Raw genomic sequence first — 20,210 nt, 5'->3', positions numbered from 1 at the left:
TCAGGGAAAGCAAGATGATAGGAGTTAAGAAGTAGCACTTAATCAAACTAATCAATTTAATCTATTATAAAATCATATTTAAATAAAATAATCAATTTAGGTGGGAACATCTCCAAAGAAAATCAAAATAGCAGATTTACATGGGTACCAGCTGGGAAAACCTGTAATTCTTGTTTGTAGTGTTAGAAGATGACACAAATGAACCAAGCTCAATATCCAACAGCTCAAAGTCCACCTCAAAACTATATTCTCGTTCTGTAAAGTATGTGATGTGTCTAAATCGGTGGTTTTCGAAGTGTGGGGGCAGTTAAGAGCCAAAGTAAAATTCCAAGAGTACAATTTTCCATTTGTACACCCTTTCAGAGTTGTGGGGGTCCGTAGCATAATGCACACCAAAATTGGGTGGGGGGGTCCTTTATATTAAAAAGGTTCAAGAACAACTGGTCTACATGCCCATTGACCACTGCTGTAGATTCTCCATTGCATCCTCCTCGTCCTCATCCTTCTCTTTCTTGGCAGGTCTGGAAGGTAAGGAAGTGGAAGGCACCTGGGGAAGTGAGACGTCCTCTGTCACACCGATCTCCAGCAGGTCCTTGTCCAGCTCTTCCTGTTGCAGCTCTTCCAACTCGGCCAGAAGCTCGTCCTCGTCGAGTTCATCTCCGAAGCCCACAGGTTTGGAGATGACGTCGGAGATCTCCTGCGCCAGCTCCTGCTGCTCCGTGATGTCTTGCATCAGGTCGTCCACCTTGTCGACGTCCAGGTTTTCGTGGGCAGACTTCATGGCCTTAGCGGCGATGCCCATGTTCTTGAGCACTTCGGTGTTGGTGTTGGCGTTCTCCAGCGCCTCTCTCTGAAACTCGATGGTGGACAGCTGGCCATCGACCTGGGCCAGCTGCTTCTCGTACCTCTTCTTCCTTCTCAAGGCCTGCAGAGCCACCCGCTTGTTTTTCGTGCCGTTCTTCTTTGCGATAAGTAGTTCCTCGTGAATCTTTTTCTCTAGATATTCCTGTTTCTTCGTTAGCAAGACCTCTGTCTCTTTGAGTTTCCGAATAGCCTCTGGTTGTTGGCTATGTTCCTTTCCTCCCTTTGATCCCCATATCTTCTTACCAAACAGAGGCATCTCTGCGACAATGCAAAAAAATACAAAAACCTGTTCGCCGTTGGCCTGAATTGTCGTTTATCTTATGAGTAGCTCTTATTAAGCAACTCTTTTGCGCTGTCTGAATGTCACATCAACTAATATGACGTCAGCTATCTCCATATTTTGGGCAAAACCGCGGGCACATACACAGACTGGAGGCCAGTCTATGATGTCAGTCATCTATGATGTCAGGCCTGAAAATCGAGCGGTGATCAGAGCACTACGTCACGCAAAGCTGATGACGGCAGATTTTGACGTAGCTTCCGCTTAAAAGAGCGCCAGTATACTGGTTTCTCGCAGTGAAACTTTATTGTGTGTAAACCTTGAAGAATGTATAGAAACTTGAAAGAGGACAATTTATATGAGATCTTGGACCTGGAGAAGGGAGCATCTCCGGAAGACATCAAGAAGGCATATAGGAAACTGGCGTTGAGGCATCATCCCGATAAGAACCCGGACAACCCAGAAGCTGCCGAGATGTTCAAGGAGATCAGCAACGCCAACAGCATCCTCAGTGATCACAACAAACGGAAGGTCTATGACGAGTGTGGCTCCATGGGCGTCTACGTGGCGGAGCAGTTTGGGGTGGTGGACATTGCGTCCAAGTGCTGGTTCAAGGCACTTGTGGCTATATGTACTATCTTATGTGCTTTCATAACCTGCGGCTGTTGTTTCTGTTTCTGCTGTGGCCTTTGTGGGAGGTGCAACTATCAAGTGGACGAGTATGGATGCATAGATACAGGCGATGCAACACGTGAAGATGGCAGTCCTGATGATCCATCTTGAGACTAGCTAAAAACAGACCTCACCAACTATTTCTCTCACTCTCCGTTGTGCTACGTGAATTGGATGACGGGGAACACCGCCCATATTTGTTTATCGATTTAATTGTATGACGCGGAACCTGCCGAGCAGTGGTGTACATTTATTTGGGTACTGTACTCAAGCACATTTTTTTTAGATTTGCTATTTTCACTATTCGAAATAGACTCTTGAGTGTTTAATTCATAATGTACTTTCCTTCCTAGAAAAGTGGTCTCCATTACAATATTTGGCATGTAATGGAGTGAATATCTAAAGTATCCAAATACAAACTCAAGTAAATGTACACCACCCATTGGCAGGCTTCGCATCATACACTCAAATGAGACAGTGAGTAGTGCTCTTTTAAGCCGAACTGTGTCAAATCTTGCGTTATCAATCTTGCCCAAATATGGAGTTATACACAGCTCAGTGCCGTCAAATGCTCTGGTAAGAAATATGGGACCTTGATAGCAACAGAGATAATAGTTGGTGAGGTCCAGGAGTTGTCTGACTGAACTAACAATTTTAATAGAATAGAAGAGCACATTTTTACCATGGTGGATGACGCATTGAAAATAACAAATACTGAATAAAAGCCACATGCCACTTTGCGATGCATGGATAAGCTTTGTCTGGTCGTCCGTAACCATCAGGGTTTTTGGAGTCCAGTCATGACGTCAGTACTATGACATCAGTAATGTGACATGGTCATAATAACCACCACCACAGTTAAGATTAAGAGTTTTACATCACACAGAGTTCAGTGGAAGTGAGGCGTTAAGTGGTTGATGTTCCTACATTTTTTCCAATTTCACTTGTCCTGGTTGGATAAAATTGGAAATGAAACTGAAACTGAAACAAAAATGCATTTTCTGTTTAATAAAGAGGTGGAGAGACAAGGAGACTCCTAATACTGAACAAACACTCTATAGCAATGAGTACTATCAGAATATAGAGCTATTTAACACTTATTTTAACCAAAGCAAATCACTTACCCTACCTTTAAAAATATTTATATATTTTTTTATTTGATAAAATATATATTTTTAACAGTAGGTCAGGAAGTAGAGCGAACACAGTTCAATCCCGGGCTCCCCCAGAGTTAGTGTCGAAGTGTCCTTGAGCAAGACACTGAACCCTCAACACTCAACTGCTCCTGATGATGAGCCCCTTGCATGGTTTCCTCTGCCATCTGTGTATGAATGTGTGTGTGAATGTAATGCACAATCATCGTAAAGCGCTATATAAATGCACCATTTACCATTATAAAATGAAATTAATAAATATAAATATTATAAATAAATAATACAATAGATATTAACATAAATAAATATTTGTACAAATATTTGAGAACTTAATGTACTGCTGTAGACCTGTAACCGCACGCACGCACGCACGCACGCACGCACACACACACACACACACACACACACACACACACACACACACACACACACACACACACACACACACACACACACACACACACGCACGCGTGTTTTCCATAATGACGTCACACTAACAACAACAATAACCCGGATGAACATAGTAAAGTAGATGACGCACGGGGTCGTAGCCTGCGTTGCCCTGTCGGCTTATTGTAAGCGACTTTGGGCTTGTTTCTAACGTGTATTTGCTTATTTGGGCTTGTTTCCTAATGCTGTTTAAACCAACGATTCTCAAGCATTTCCATGGCAAGGGACCCCCATATTCATGTATTTGTCCACATCTGAAAATATTGTGCCACGTTTTCAGGATAATAAAAAAAAGAAGATCTACAAGCTCTATATTTTCAAATAACCGATGCATATAAAGGGTGAAGGGCTTCTTTTGGGCTTGTTTTCATCATAGACCCCGGTTGGCTTGTTTCTCTCTCAAAACACTGGCAACAGCCGGTCGTAGTGCGGGCTCGCGGCGGCGGCGGTGACGTCATCGGGGGGTTAGCCTTACTATTCCACTTTCAAAGATGGCGGAGTCCGAGGAGAAGGAGGTCGATGTGTTGGTGCAGAGGGTGGTCAAAGACATCACCAACGCCTTCAAGAAGAACCCCCACATGCAAGTATTTAGCATTACTAGTATTACTGTCGCTGGCCGACAAGGAGTCGTTTGTTTTGTCGGCTAAGAGGAAGAGGAGGGTTTGCTTCGTGTCGGCGAGGACGCTACCGTCGTAGCTCAGCGCAGCTCAGTGTTGTTGTGAACAGAGTGCAATAAGCTCTATGCACAGCAGCCCTAGTGTGAAAACATTCACAGGTGTTGCCAATGATACTAATGAAGGCTCTGTTCCATTCTGGTCAAACAGAGTCAGGGTGCTGCTGATATCGTTGCATGTTGGCTCACTGGAAACAAATGGACCCGTAATTTGGTTCCATTTGTACACTCAGAGTTAAGGGGGTCGTGGAAACCACTGTGCTACACTAAATGGAACAGAGCCTTCATTAGTATCATTGGTAACACAGTCTGTGAAGAAAGTGATAATAAGGCTGCTGTCCAATGGAAGAGTATCAGCAGAACTGATATAGATAAACAGTGGTGGAAGAACAAGAAGTGCTCACATTTTTATACTTAAGTAAAAGTATCAATGCTGCAAGTGAAAGTCGAAGTTCAAAAATGTACTTGAGTAGAAGTATTGGGATCGAAATGTACTTGAAGTAACAAAAGTAGAAGTACTCGTTATGCAGAATGTCCCATTTCATGTTTTCAAATGTATACAAGACTTGTATACAAGTCCTGTGAAAATATTAGATCTACAAGCTCACAATGCTGTAGATCTGCTATTTTCAAATGGCCGAAATGTTTATAGGGCTTAAGTGGTTAATGTGTGTTTTGTAATAATAATCAAAATCTACAAGGTAACTAGTAACTAAAGTTTTTTAATAATTGTAGTGGAGTAAAAGTATAATATTTGCCTCTGAAATGTAGTGGAGTAGAAGTGAAAGTGCTGAAACTTGGAAATACTCCAGTAAAGTAAAAAAGATACCTAAAATTTTGCTTTGTCGGCGAATGACACCGTCCTATTGCAGCAGTGTTGTTGTGAAGGGAGTGGAATGGAAGAGTATCAGCAGAGCTAATAAAACACAGTGGTGGAAGAACAAGTGCTCACATTTTGTACTTTAAAAGCAGTGGTTCTCATTCTGTGGTTCGGGACCCTCAGGGGGGTCCCCACATCATTTTGGGGGTGTTCCCAGATGACAGTGAAGTGACAATTTAAAAAGAAAAGAAAGATCATTAACAACTATGCTATAAAAACTGGCCAAACATTGGGCAAATTGTCAAATGATATAAGAAAGAGGCAAACATTTTGAGAATAGCAGATCTACAAGCTCACGAGGCCTCGCGTTGTGAGCTTGTAGGTCTGCTATTTTCATAATGTTTATCTGTGAAGGGGGGGTTAGGGGTCCCCCCCTTGACTTTTTAGCTCGAGACCCAAAAGAGAATTTTGATGTTTCCTCATGACCCAAACTAGTGAAAATAGCCAATCTACAAGCTCACAACGCATGGCGATGCAACGCATTGTGAGCTTGTAGATTGGCTATTTTCACTACTTCTCAATTCTTCTTTTATGGAATTTCTTAAATTATTTTGTTTTTAAATCCATCAAATTCTTGTGAAAAGTGTCGTTTTTTTTATTGTAACTCTTTTGAAAACTTGTTTTTTTTAATGCAGGAAAAGAAAAGGGGATTTTTACTCGTGACCCATAAAAATTGGTCCGCGACCCAAAAATGAGAGAGTCCCCTCCGAGAGTCCCTGGAATGCACTTTGAGAACCACTCCTCTAAAGTAAAAAAAACAAAGTAGCACACTAACACAATGCAGAAATAGTAATACTCTGTTGCAAGTAAAACTCATGTATTCAGAATGATTGCTTGAGTAAAAGCACAACAATATTGTCTTGACTGAATATGCCTACAGTGCCAAAGTTAAGAGTAGCCTGCTCAAATGTTTACACATTTGTCAAACTTTGGCAAAATAATGTTGAAATAGCTGTTCTTTGTGTGTTCACAAAGAGCTTGCAGACATGCCGTTGTCGAATAAAATGTGGCTTGCTCAACTGGTTAACTAACCCATTAAGACCTGGAACGCATCTGTGTCACTTTATATTTCTTTGGCTATTCAAAAATAGCAGATATACTACAAGCTCATAGTGCGGCACTCGGTGCCGCGCTATGAGCTTGTAGATCTGCTATTTTTTTTAGAAAACTGTCAGGATTTAGAACATTTCTAAGAATCGCCTCAGGTCTTAATGGGTTAATCCCTGACTGACTCTTGTCTTTCTCTCCCTCCGTGCAGCGATGAGATCGGCCTCATCCCGTGCGTGGAGGCGCGGTACAACCGCAGCCCCATCGTGCTGGAGGAGAACAAGCTGGGCGTGGAGAGCTGGTGTGTGAAGTTCCTGCTCCCCTATGTCCACAACAAGCTGCTGCAGCACCGCCAACGCAAACACTGGCTGGACCCTGAAGGTACGCACCCATTCTCAACCTCGTTTCATTTCAAGGACCCCCACTTTGATGTGAATTAGGCCACGGACCTCCACTTTGATACAATAGACCCGTTCGCTGAGCTCTGCCCCCTACATATCTCTGCTGTCGGGCAGAAACTGGCTATAATGTCCAAGATATACACTTTTCAGGAAATGAAGAAAAAAAAGACATGCTTTAGAACAACAATACTGCCATCAAAGTTGGTATGGTGACTTTATACATTGTCAGATACTTTAATTTGTCCTTATATTATCATCACTTCACCCAAATACAGCTGAAGTGGAGTTAGGAGGTTTTTGACCATTAATGTGGAGATTGTTTTCCGTCTGACTTTGTCATTCTTATCAATGATGGAAAAAAACAACCAACTCAGAGTTAGGTGGTTTGACCGACAGTTTGAGGATCCTATGGAGTTAGGAGGTTTAGTCAGAAGTGCTTTTCAATACTTTCCATTGGTTCAATATTTGTAAAACCCCCCCCCCACACACGCAGACATAAAAGGTGTTCAATAGCACTGATTTTATAAAAAATAAAAAACATTTAGATGGCTGGTTTCTACCTGACAACGACGGTATGTAGTACTTTACAATAACGTGCATGTTTTATGCTAGCTGCGGTGCGAAGTAACACCACACCAACTCGGGACTCCTGAATCGCTGCCCTCCTGTCTAGCATCAGGGTCTTGAGCTCTGCAGTGTTGTTAGCTCCGCTGTTGCGCTGCAGTGTGTGTGTGCAGCGGTGCCCCCTCTTTCCCCTCCTAGCTGCGCCTTGTGTTGGCTTCCCACAGTGTCAGTTTACTCGCCATCAGTTCCGGTGCGCCTGACACAGTGCCCAGTCAGCCCTCATCCTTCTCTCTCTGACCTTGTCTATGAACCCGTGGGAGGCCACTGTAGAAGTCCACGTTTTTTGATGTGGTCCAACCCATGTGACACCAAGTGCCATGTGTAGCATCATTCTTGTGTGTGACGCCATCCAGGGCCTTTTCCTGCTGTGCTGTGAGGGTCCATGTCTAGGGCTGTCACGATTACACATTTAAGTTGACGATTAATTGTCACTCAAAATCTTTGCGATTAACGATGTCATAGTGTGTTTGGCATTGAACATATGAATACAAATTGTATTTCTATTTGCCTTTTAGGCTTCGTAATCAAAAATTGCACAGGGCAGTTTTGACAAATAATATGCATAGAAATGATTGACATATTTCATATTTTTATACAAGTAAAAATAGCAGAAATAGCTGTTCTACAAGCTTACTACGCGTCACAAAATGACGTGTTGTAAGCTTGTAGATCTGCTGTTTCTGCTTTTCTTTTATATTTGAAAATGTATGAACATTTTTCAACATGGAAATAATTGCGATTATCTCAAATAATTGCGATTAGACTATTATGTAATAATTGTGACAGGCCTATCCATATCTCGGCCCCATAACAGCAGCACTGACTCCACTGTAGCGGCCGTTTTCTTGAGGTTATCTCCCATGTCATATTTCCACACACACTCCTCGTCCCATGCAGGGCATTCCAGGCCAGTGGCTAAGCTGACGTCTGGTGGACACCACCAGAATGTGTTTGTGTGTGTGTGTCTTCCACCAGAGCTGTGGATAATCAATTGAAAATGTTGTTTTGTGTGTGTTTTGTGTGTACACACAGCTCTGGTGGACATCACCTGCACACTACTGCTGCTCAACCCAGACTTCACCACCGCATGGAATGTCAGGTATGATCCAGCCCCAGGTCCCTGACCAGGGCTGTCAGGATTTTTGTCGACAATTCATTGTCATATACAAATAATTGCAATTAATCGTGTAATTGGCCTTGAACATTGTTACATATAAATACAAAACACTTTTTTTTGTTGCACAGTGCAAATATGACAGATATTTTTGCCCAACAGCTAAAATATCGTTGCTGTCGGGCAGAAACCAGCAAGCTCCATTTTTCCGCTTTTGCATTTTTTTTCCATAAATCAGTGCTATTGAACACCCTTTACGTCTGTGTGTTGATTAAAAAATATTGAACCAATGAAAAGTATTAAAAAGCGATTCTGACAAAAGCAGCTAACTCCATTGGATCCTCAAACTTTCTGCTAAACCAGCTAAGTCCACCAAAGGGGGGTGGAGTTAGCTGGTTTTACTGACTCCAGGGCAGGCTCCACCCCCTTTTGACCTCCAACCTCATTGTGAGCTTTGAGGTCCATTCAGCTGTTCTTATCAATGATGAACAAAACCACTTTATGTTTTGTTTTTGTCATTTCCTGAAAAATGAACATTTTGGAGTTTGCAAAATATGTAATGTACTAAGGCCAAAACAAGCTAAATATAATATTTATACTTTCAAAGATTAAAAACTAAATGGCAGAAATAGCCGATTTATAATCTCACAGCTCGTCGCATCGCTTTTGAAGTCATGTTGTCTAGTTTTGCTGTCTGGTCAAATACCGACGACTAATGATGACTTTTCTCCACAGCCCTGGCCAGACAGGCCGGGGCTGGGTGCCCTAAACCGTGACGACATTGTGTTGCAGGAAGGAGCTGGTGCAGTGCGGTACGCTGAACCCAGAGAAGGACCTCTACCTGGGGAAACTGGCCCTCACCAAGTTCCCCAAGAGTCCTGAGACATGGATCCACCGGTAGGTCTTCAAAGCATCACTTGTTGTTACACTGCTGCCCTTTTCCAAATTAATGTTAAAGCTCTTTTGTAGAAAAGGGGGTTATCACTCCCTCTAGTCCAAAAACTAGTCAGTTGTTCTTAGGGCTGTCACGCCGTTGACGATTAATTGTCACTCAAATAATTGCGATTAACGATTTAATTGTGTTTGGCATTGAACATTGGAACATATGAATACATGTTTTATTTCTGTTTGCCATTTAGGCTTTGTAATAGAAAAAAATCCACAGGGCAGATATGACAAATAACTTGAATATACAAAGAAACTATTGACATATTTCATAATTTTATACATGTAAGAAAAAAAAGCAGAAATAGCTGATCTACAAGCTTACAACGCATCTCAAAGTGACTTGTTGTAAAGCTTGTAGATCTGCTATTTCTGCTTTTTTTAATCTTCAGAAATGTGTGAAAAAAAATCTATATGGAAACAATTATGACGATTATGCAAATATAATTGCAATTGTCTCAAATAATTGCGATTTAGATGATTATGTAATAATTGTGACGGGCCTAGTTGTTCTGCATACTGCTGGATTTATTGTGCAACTCTTCCTGGCACTCAAAACCCAGCAGTGTGCAGAACAACTGACTCGTTTTTGGACTAGAGGTGATATTCGAACTCACTGGCTGCTCTACATAACATAAGGGAATGAGATCACTGGTGCCCATGAACACAGCGACGCACAAACCTGATCTCCCTCGTCACGCTGTCAAACGACGGAAGTGTAACCACTTAATGTGTCTACCTGATACCAAACCATATATAGCGTTCCGGCATAAATTAAACAATTGGCACCTCAGGTACAATGTTAACTCAAAACAACCACGTTCAATTGGGCAAATCAGCAATAAAGACACTAAAAAGAAACTAAAATAAAGAAATATAAGAAACAAAATAATTATGATTGACATAAGGGGTTTCTGTCCAAATCTGGATTTTTTGTCTTGTCTTATTTTAGTCTTGAGTGGCTTTCAAATGCTTTCCTTTTTTAGCAGTCGGATTTATAGTTAGGCTGTTTGAAAATGAGCTTGTAGATGTGCTACTTTTGAAAGTTTTTTTCTCGTCTATAATGACATGCCCCGACTATCGATGCTAGGGGGAAGCATGTGTCAACAACAACAAATGTCTTCAGTTTATATTTGGAATGATCTGAGATTAGTCATGTACTCGATATGGCGCTTGACAGCCGCCTCACATGTTGCTGTGTGTGTGAGCCCGTGTGTGGTGGGTGCATGTGAGTGCATGGCACGATTTGTATTCTTTAGTGCATTCTCTTTTTACTGCTGTCATTTTCGATTCTATGTTCTATGTAGGCCTGTCACAATTATTACATAATCGTCCACAAATTTTTTTTGCATGATCGTCATAATCGTTTCCATGTTGAAAGATTTTCACACATTTTCAAATATCAAAAATAGCAGATGTACAAGCTTACAACGCGTCACTTTGTGACGCGTTGTAAGCTTCTAGATAAACTATTTCTGCTATTTTTACATGAATTAAAATGATTAAATATGTTCATAATTTCTTTCTATATTTCAGTCATTCGTCATATCTGCCCTGTGCAATTTTTTATTACGATGCCTAAAAGGCTTCATATGTTCCAATGTTCAATGCCAAACAAACAATTAAATCGTTAATCGCAATTAATTGAGTGACACTTAATCGTCAACTTAAATTTGTAATCGTGACAGCCCTAGTTCTATGCTAATTTGTTTTATATGTGCCCAAAATAAAGATGATGAGGATGTATTATTACTATTGATTGTGTGCTACTGCTACTTACATACACTGCTGGGTGCAGCAGATAAAGAAACAAAGATTATTATCATTGTGCGTGTTTGCAGACGCTGGGTGCTGCAGCAGGTACTGCGCGAGTGCCGCGCCCAGGGCGGTCAGAGGAAGGAGCGAGGCGACGAGCCGCCGCAGTGTGAAGCCTCGGCGGCCGCGGCCGCGGAGCGGAGCCAGCAGCTCGGCAAGCGGCTGGCCCGCACCCTGCGCCAGGAGATGAGGGTGTGCGCCGACGCTGCCGACCGCTACCCCTCCAACTACAACGCCTGGTCCCACCGCATATGGGTGCTCCAGAACATGGCCAAGGACAACATGAAGGTAGGGAGGGAGTGGAGAAAGATTGCCCCTGTAGACCATATTCACACGGCGGCCATGTTTCTATGAAGTCAATGAAAGTAGCCACCCGGGGTGGCGGCACTTTCAATGTTAAATTCCAATATGGCCGCCGTGTGAATATGGTCTGTAAGGGGTGGTTCCGTAAAGAAGGAAAGGACGTCTTTTATGAAGGGTAGTGATGTTGCAAAATTCGAGACCCATCTACACACCTGTACGTACATTGAAATTTGCACTTGCATAAAATATTCATAGTTACGCTTGTAAATTAACATTTGAAGTCACTGAGAACAAGCAATTCTTGTTTTGCAACTGTCAATCTGTGTGAATATGTTTCTTTCTGTGACTTCACTTTTGTTTTCGGTGTGACTTCAAATGCAGATTACATGTTAAAATTTCAGTGATTGAGTGCTAGACGTCCTTTCCTTCTTTACATAACCCTTTTAGGAGTTAGGATAGACGGGACCTGTGCCAGAGAGGCACACATGAACGCAAAAGAAACACAGAGGGGCTTAGGTACTAGTTTTAAGTACATTTCTCAGTAGCGTGGTGATGGCGTCGCTATTTTCTGAATAGCATAGCTCTTCAGCAGTGAAGCTCTTTTATTGATCAAGAGGGGGAGAGAGAGGGAGACATGCATTGACTTATTTGATGGAATGCACTGACTTCTGGTAAAAGAATGTCACAATTGCTGAGATGACAGCCATCCTTTGTCATCCTACCCGGCGTCACAATGCGACATGTTGTAAGCTGTAGATATGCTATTTTTGAACAATGTTGACACATTTTTGTAAAACATTTGAGAATGAGTACTTTTTCTTTTTGTACTTTAAGCATATTTTGATGCCAAGTTGCCAACACTTTTGCACTTTTACTTTTTTAATACAGGAGTTCTACATTGTGGTAATGTAGAAACTTTAGAGTAGGTTGGTGTTTCCATAGCGGAGGTTGTGAGTGTGAAGGTTTGTGGTTTGAGGAGTTCCTTAAGGTAGGAGGGAGCGTTCCCATGGACGCATTGATGTGTTAATAGGGAGATCTTGTATTCTGTCCGGGAGGAGATGGGAAAGCCAGTGCGGTCAGTGAGAGGAGGATGGGTGTGATGTGCTCGCATTTGTGCACTCTCATCAGGATCCTAGCAGCTTTGTTCTGGATGTACTCAAGCCTTTGAAGGCTCTTGCTAGGGATCCCGATGAGAAGTGCATCGCAGTAATCCAGCCTGGAGGAGGCAAAGGTGTGGACAAAGTACTCAAGCCCAGTACTTTGTGAGCTTCTAGTTCTGCTATTTTCACTATAGTTGAAATAAGTCTTAAGTTCATTTCATTATGTACTTTTGCCCTTCCCAGAAATGTAGAGTCAAAAGTACAATATTTGTCTTTTAACTGTTAGTGGAGTGAAAGTCATTAGATTCCCAAAATACAGATCATACATAGGCAACTAGTGGCCAGTATTCCCATATTAACCTGCGGGCCACATGCGGCCCCCACCTTCCCTTAATGCGGCCCGCAGGTTAATATGGGAATACTGATATATTATTGATTTCAGCTGTTACAATTCCAAACATGCAAACATGACCCGCTTTAATTACTTCGGTCTATATTAGTAGCTTAATGACCAGTATTAAAATTCCATTGTCTTTTTTATGTCCAATGTATTTGTATTTAAGTTCATAAAGATAACATAAGTATAACTAAATGCATTTGAAATTAAATCAAAATGTTACTTTTCAGGATTCCAATTCAAAAATAGCAAAAAAGAAAACGGGATTCCAATTCAAAAATAGCAGATCCACAAGCTCGTTTTGAGCTTGTAGATCGGCTATTTTTGCTACTTTTGTGTGACATAGAATGGCCCGACAGTATTATGCAATGTGGCCCTCTGGAGCCAGTGTGGAAATATAGTAGTCCTCTCCATCATCAAAGTTGCCCACCCCCCTGCCCCTAGGTTCTCCAGGAGGAGCTGTCCTCCATGCGCATGTGGGTGTCCATGCACGTGTCGGACCACAGCGGCTTCCACTACCGCCAGTTTCTGCTCAAGACGCTGGTGTGCCAGGCCGCCAGTGCCACGGCGTCGCCCCCTCCTCCGCCTGGCAGCGGTCCGCAGCACCAGGCTCATCTCCAAGCCAACGGCGAGGCGTCGGAAGAGGCAGAAGCCTTCAGCGAGGAGGAGGAGGAGGAGGAGGAAGAACAACCAGGTCTAACCTCTGTCCATCAGCTGTTCCACCAGGAGCTGGAGCTGTGCACGGACCTGATCCAGTCTTACCCAGGCCATGAGACGCTCTGGTGTCACAGGTGATTTCTCTCAGGCATGGCTCTTAACCCATTAAAACCTGTGGCCGATTCTACAAATGGATAGAATACTTTATTGGCAGTTTAAAAAAAAATCACAACAATGAAAAAAGTTGGTTTCCATTGTGGTCGGCCTTGAGACGGAACAACACGCAACAAACTGTACAAACAACCACGAAACAAAGACAAATAAATCCTTATTTATAAGGTTGGGAGCAATACATGTACTGTAGGACAAGAGGTACCCTAAGAGAAGAATCCAATGCAGAGTGGGCTATCCGGGGTAGGGATCTAACTATGACCAGTTAAGTGTTAAGATGGAGCCATGATTTGAGGTCATTCTTAAATCTTGCAAGAGAATTTAGGGATTTCAGGGCTGAAGGGAGGGCAAACATTTTCGATATTTTTCAAAAATCTTTGAAAATCAGATATACAAGCTTACAGCGTGGGCGTGGCACGAAGTGAGCTTGTTGATCTGCTATTTTTGAATAGCCAACGCTAAAATCTAAAATGACACTGATTCTTTCCTGGTTTTAGTGGTTTCTGTTGTTCAACGATTCCTTGTGATATATTAGGCAGTATAATATATCACCTACCACGAGAAATGGCAGATCAACTTAATAATGATATGCTCACTCTCTGTTGTTTTTAAACCACTTATTAAAACCTGATGGATGGCTGCGCACGTGTGCGTCATAAGCCCCGAGGATGGAGAAGTGGTAATGCGTTCAGTGTTGCGCTGCATAAATAGCGAGGGAAATGTGTTTGTGCTCTGCGTTAAGACAGCTGCGTTGGTCGGAAGATGGCAAGAACAAATGTGCTCGGCTGCACTTGGGAGGTTCTGAGGATGTTATGCAAGCTTATTTCTTTTAGCCGAAAAGAGCCATATGACGTGAGTAATTTATGACGTCACAGTACTGATGTCGGTACTGTGACGTTGGGCATTTACAGTACATATTTGGGCATCATTTTAACCAAAGCTCCTTGATTTCCCGTGTAAAAGTTTTACTCTGGAAATATTACAGTATAAAACAGTTCAAAAGGTTACCTGTGACCTTCAGCGTATCATAATACACCACTGTGTAAGGTACCTGTGAATAATTAATTTAATCCTGGATCTTCGGATCCACATTGGAAAGGTGTGGCTCCCATGTGGATTTCAGAGACTTCATGTGGTTTTATCTATGACGTATGTCTCCAAATTTGGGCAAGGTTTTAGCCCGATCAGAGAACCTTTCATTTTCCACTCTGCAATAAATCGGTCCAGCAGTTTACAGGATTAGTTCCGGACTCACAGACAGATGTATAGGGCGGAGCCATGCCACAAAACAGACAGACAAGACGGACAACTTCAACTTCATGATAATACATATTGTAATATAATTACAATTTCAGTTCTGATGTTGGTCACTTATACGTCCACCAGATGGTGCTGAAAACATGGCTCAACTCTTTGTCTTGTCACTCCTGCCTCCTCCACTGAGTGGACTACTTCTTTGGCCTGGCATTGTGTTTTGACCCTTTTTAATTCATTTGTTTTACTTCATTTACCCAGCAAAGTAGCTATTAAGCTAGGGTGCTTATTTTCTGCAGCGTCCTGCACGCGCACACATTAAAACTGATCTGTACAACCACAGCCTTATACCGTTGGCCACTGTGCCTTGCTCAAAGGGCACTTCAGTTGTGTTTTGGGGGAGGGGTGAGTGGTGGCCATTCCTTTCCCCCACCCAGATTTTACCTGCCAATCCGGGGGAATCGAACCCGGGAACCTTCCCGGCAACAAGCGCGCGCCGCTCCTCTAACCTCCGCTGCACACCGCTAGTCAGGCTACCTTTAATCACCGCTTCACTTGCAAAGTACATGTGACACTGGATATTGTCGGGTGGAAACCTTGTATGAGTAAAACCGTACATTTTCTGGAAATGTAAAAAATAACCCGTGTTCCAATGTAGTCACAATCTCTTGTTAATGCTGTTCATTGGTTCAATATTTATAAAATCAACTGATAGACGTAACCACTTTCATCCTGATGTCCCTATTTGGTGCAGGTAATGGCCATGTTATTAGGTTAACCTTTTCTGCCAATTCCGCAGATCTACTATGTTGGCTACTTTTGCTCGAGACCATTATACGACAAATTATAAATAAAATGGTGCATTCATTTATGAAAATAACAACGACAAATATAATGAGTTTCTGCCCCGACAGTGACGATAACATGCTTCTCTGACCGGTTCCAGGCGCTATGTCTTCTACCTGTGGCACCACTGGAGGAGGGACCAGCAGCACCACGGCACCGGCACCGTGAACGGAGCCCACCGTACCCACACAGAGCCCGGTGAGAGCCCCCCCTCCACCGCTCACACAGACCAGCCGGACAACAGCAGCAGCAGCAGCACGGCAGGAGGTGGCGGCTGCGGGACAGCGGCGACGACGGCGGACACCACCACCACCACCACCACCAATAGACTGCCACAGGCTAGCGAAGCTATGGACGTGGACGGAGGAGGTCCCGGGGGGCCCACCACAAGCCTGCCGGACCCCCGCGACACCAAGCGGCTAAAGAGAGAGCCCCCCCCCGGCCCCCCCGCCCTGTCGTTTGAGCACAGCTTTGTCCGTGGCGTCCTGGACGCCGGGTGCCACGGCCCGGACCAGAGACGCTTCGCTCTGGCCTACGAGAAGTGGCTGGATGCGGTCCTCATCGGCCAGTAGCACCCCCCCCCCCCCCCCTCCCCTAAGAGGAACATATTTTAGCCCCCTGCACTCTCTCTCTCTCGCTCTCCCACCTTCATGTTCTGTGGAGTCTGCCTTTTAGGCACAGACCTAGGATCAGCCTCTGCTTCCCTTTAGCGCTATAACCTCTACCGATAGGGTCTGAAATGAAGTGTTCAAGCCTAATTCATGCTCTGGCGCACAACGGTGTCTCGGGCCCCCCCGAAAATAGCCGACCTACAAGCTCCCCAATGCGGTGTTGTCCGCGCCGCTTTGTGAGCTTGTGGGTCGGCTATTTTTGGAGTGACGACGGCGCCGTCGGCGCCGACGACGTGTGAATTGGGCTTTAGTCCATTAAGACCGGGAACGCATCTGTCATTTTAGGATTTATTTGGCTATTTTTTGTAACTCAAATCTTTGCTTCTGGGGATTCTACAAATGTCTTCTAATTCCTAAACCTTATGCGTGCTGTGTCATGGACCCCCAAAATTATGCATTTGGCCGCGGACCCCCATCTCAAAATATTCTGTTCCAGGAACCCCACAGAAGCAAAGATTTGAGTTAAAATGTCTTACTTAAAACAAATACATATTCAAAGATTTTCACAAATTTTCAAAATTCAAAAATAGCAGATCTACAAGCTCATAGCCGCGCTATGAGCTTGTAGAGCTGCTATTTTTGAATAGCCAAAAGAAATGCACAATGACACATGCGTTCCTAGATGGAATGGATTAAGCCTGATTTGAGCAGGACTCACACATGCCGCTTCAGCCGACACAAGTTGGAAACGCAAGGCGACGCGTCAGACCTGTGTGTAGTTAGTTCGACTTTTCGTTGGAGTGTTGGCTCGCTGAAGTAAAACTTCAAGCCAATGCAGAACGGTGGTTCTATGCTATTGGTTTGTTTTTCTCCCATGTAACGGAAGTGAACGGCGAGGCTGACGCGAACGCCGCGTCTGAAGCTCACGTGTGACTCCCGCCTCATGCTTAGCTGTGCAGCGGTGTCTCGCGTGCAGAAAATAAGCCTACGAGCTAACAACTTAGCTCGGGGGTCTTCAACAGGGGGTCCGGGACCTCTAAGGGGGGGTCCTCAGAGCTACTACAGTCAGGGGGGTCGCCAAATCTTTGTGTGATAGGGGCTTTATTTTGTTATTTCTACATTAACCACTTGAACCCTCGCATCCCTATTCTGGGGGGACCATTAGCCGAAAATAGCAGATCTACAAGAGATAGTCTATTTTCAGCGAAGAGGTTTGGTGTGCAGGGAAAAAAGAGCAGACAAAGTACCTACCTAGTAAAATACACATGAATATGTAGTGGTGGGGTCCCTGCTTAATCTCTCTCAGCTAAGGGGTCCTTGGCCTGAAAAACGTTGAAGACTTGGCTTGAAGACGGCCTGTTTTCTGCACGCGAGACCGGCACGCAACTAGGTATGAATTAAGCATGATGGAAAAAAGGTCTTTTGGGGGGCAGGGCGACTTGTTTTTTTCTCTGTCCTCTACGGTGACTGAAAAAAGGATGAGGGGGGGGATTCTCTCCTGATAGGTCAAGGCGCACACCCAGGTTTGTTCCTGAAAACATCTCTCACTTGTTGGCAGATCGTAATCTTGAGCCAATCAAAAAACCCCTTCAGAATGGAAAGCTGCATTACGTCTCTGTGGAACTGGTATAGTAGTAGATTCTGCCTTATTTCAGCTGTCACAATACCTCAGGTCGCATATGGGAAAGGATTACTGTCCACATATAGCAATTTAACAAATGATTTTGTGTCACTGGCTCGGCATTCAGCTCCACCTACGCACTTCACAGTCGCCCCCAACTCCATTCAGCAAGAACGTTAAATGACGCCGACAATCGTTCACAGGTCAAATGTTTATTTGTAATTAGCGTTTGCTAGTGCTTTGTTAGCAGAGAGGGCAAAGCGGAATTTAACACTAGATAGTTGGTCCTGTCTTTATAAATATTTACAGCATTTATATTTAATGCAGAGAAACTGTTTGGGTTTTTTCATCCTCTAAAGTTTATTTTTTAACAAATATCAAATGTTGCTTGTGCTACTCAATTCTGTCATGTTTTACTTACACTAGCCTTCTGTGTGTAAAGGTTTCAGCATACTTGTTTGTGGAAAAAGAGGTCAATAAGAACAAGAGGACGTAAAAGGAACAAACGCATTGCCGTAGTGAAGTTTAGGCAGTTCTTGCAACCTCCAAGAGGCACCAGTGCAAACATGGTGATGCGCTTGTGATCTATATATAGTTTTATTTGTGCAACACACCACAGAAAGCTTTGAAGAAAGGTTATCTAGGACAGTGATTCTCAACCTGTGGGTTTGGGTGGGATATTATTGCAAGTAAGCCCCCCAAATAACTGGCAGAAAATACTTTAGTAAATAACATTAATACTAAAACTGTTGTATAATTATATTGTAACAAAAAATGTCACTGTATTTTTTGTCTTTAAAACCTTGACAATGTTGTGTTCATTGTGACAGATACATAGACACTTTAAAGTATACTATGTAAGCTCCATTGATCCACCCATCTGTCCACCTAAAAGATAGGTGGGCCACGAACTCCTTGCATATTTTCAAGTCGGCCCTAATCCACAAAAGGTTGAGAACCGCTAGTCTAGGAGAAAAAGTTAAACTTCATTTTAAGTATGCTGCCAGCTTTAGAACCAAAATTGCAACGTCTGTTAACTCTTGCATTCATTTGACATCAAATAAGTTACAATTCACTTCACCTGCACTTAGAATGACAAATATTCAAGCACAATGTGGGTTCTGCTTTTCTTTGAGTTCTTTTTTTTGCTTTTGGAGTATTAGTCGCATTTCCATTCTGAAGGGGGCCAGCACTTATTTATGTTTAAATTCTCTCACACATCTTTCCCATCTCTGATTTTCTAGCAATTAGGGTTTGTTGTCCGTTTCACTGTATTTTTTTCATTTTTATTTAGCTTCACCCTTGGGTATAGACAGACAGTTAACATGTCATTCATTGTACCTGACAAGTTAGTGTGTAGCAAAAAACAAACAAAGTATCAAAGCTAGCGTAACAAAATAGCTTGCAAATGGCACAAGGCAGCAGTGTTTCCCAAACAACGGGTCGGGACCCATGTTTGGTGTGCGGACCCATTTTTATGGGTCGTAAATATATTACCATTTCAATAGATTCAAAAATCCAAACTTTTCAGGAAACAAATTTTTTCAAAGGAATTTCCAAAACTCAAAGAAAGTTTCACAAATAATCATTTCATGAGAAAGCTCAAGAAATAAAGCTTAAGTGGTTCATTCATAATGTATTTTTTGTGAGCTTGGGTCCTAGGAAGACATCAAATATCATATCTTTTGGGTGTCGGGCTGAAAGAAGTCTGGGAAACACTGTTAGACGGCTTGTGATCACTAACTGAAAAGGTTAGGCCATAGCTGTGTTCATGTCGAAACGTCCTGCCAACACAAAGCTCTAAAAACGCCTAACCACATGAGCTGTCTTTTATCAACGTGTGCGGTACTTATATGCTTGAATGATAGAGCACTTAGGGAAATAAGTTCCTGCTACAACCATTGGTGCTACATGCTACTGTAACCAGACATGGTGTGCAGTTAGCAACAGGTCAAAAACATTAACCACACTTTTTTTTGGACTATTTTAGGATAATAGTCAAAGTTGTTACTTTGGTTATAGGTTGGTCAACCCTAATATTCCAACTATTGTCCTCTTTAAAACTGTATGTTCTGCTGTCACCGACCTTAGTCGACGACGACAGCCCTGGCTGCCTTCTCTGTCAACATTGCTTTGTTAAAAAAAAAATAGACTTTTGCAATTAAAAACTACTCTTGAGTGGATATTTCTTCAATGTTCAGGAGGAGTAACTCGTAGCTTTCCTACTTTGGAACATGTTGGCGTGCGGCTGCACAGCTGATCCTGTACAAACAAACACAATGAAAGCTGTTTGTTTTCCACTGTATTCTACTCTAGCTAGTAGGGCTGCAA

General features: G+C 43.0%; 2 protein-coding genes across 2 annotated transcripts; one reads left to right on the top strand and one right to left on the bottom strand.

The window, feature by feature from the left end:
• Positions 1–445: 445 nt before the first annotated feature.
• Positions 446–1,120, bottom strand: LOC311043934 (charged multivesicular body protein 4c-like; the record flags this gene model as incomplete). Its single annotated transcript, XM_084055358.1, has 1 exon — positions 446–1,120. One exon carries the CDS (start codon positions 1,118–1,120, stop codon positions 446–448), a length of 675 nt encoding a protein of 224 aa, XP_083911484.1.
• A 2,791-nt stretch (positions 1,121–3,911) lies between these two features.
• On the top strand, positions 3,912–20,077 carry ptar1 (protein prenyltransferase alpha subunit repeat containing 1; the record flags this gene model as incomplete). Its single annotated transcript, XM_084056076.1, is given in 8 exon segments — positions 3,912–4,001; positions 4,003–4,004; positions 6,232–6,401; positions 8,078–8,144; positions 8,952–9,056; positions 10,946–11,207; positions 13,164–13,510; positions 15,748–20,077. Coding segments are annotated over 8 exon segments (1,515 nt in total). The 3' UTR covers positions 16,220–20,077.
• Between the last annotated feature and the right edge of the window lie 133 nt (positions 20,078–20,210).

Source organism: Gymnoscopelus microlampas (genome assembly GCF_963454915.1).
Source record: "Gymnoscopelus microlampas genome assembly, chromosome: 4".
NCBI classification, from domain to species: domain Eukaryota; kingdom Metazoa; phylum Chordata; class Actinopteri; order Myctophiformes; family Myctophidae; genus Gymnoscopelus; species Gymnoscopelus microlampas.
This window is presented reverse-complemented; position numbering and strand designations above follow the sequence as displayed.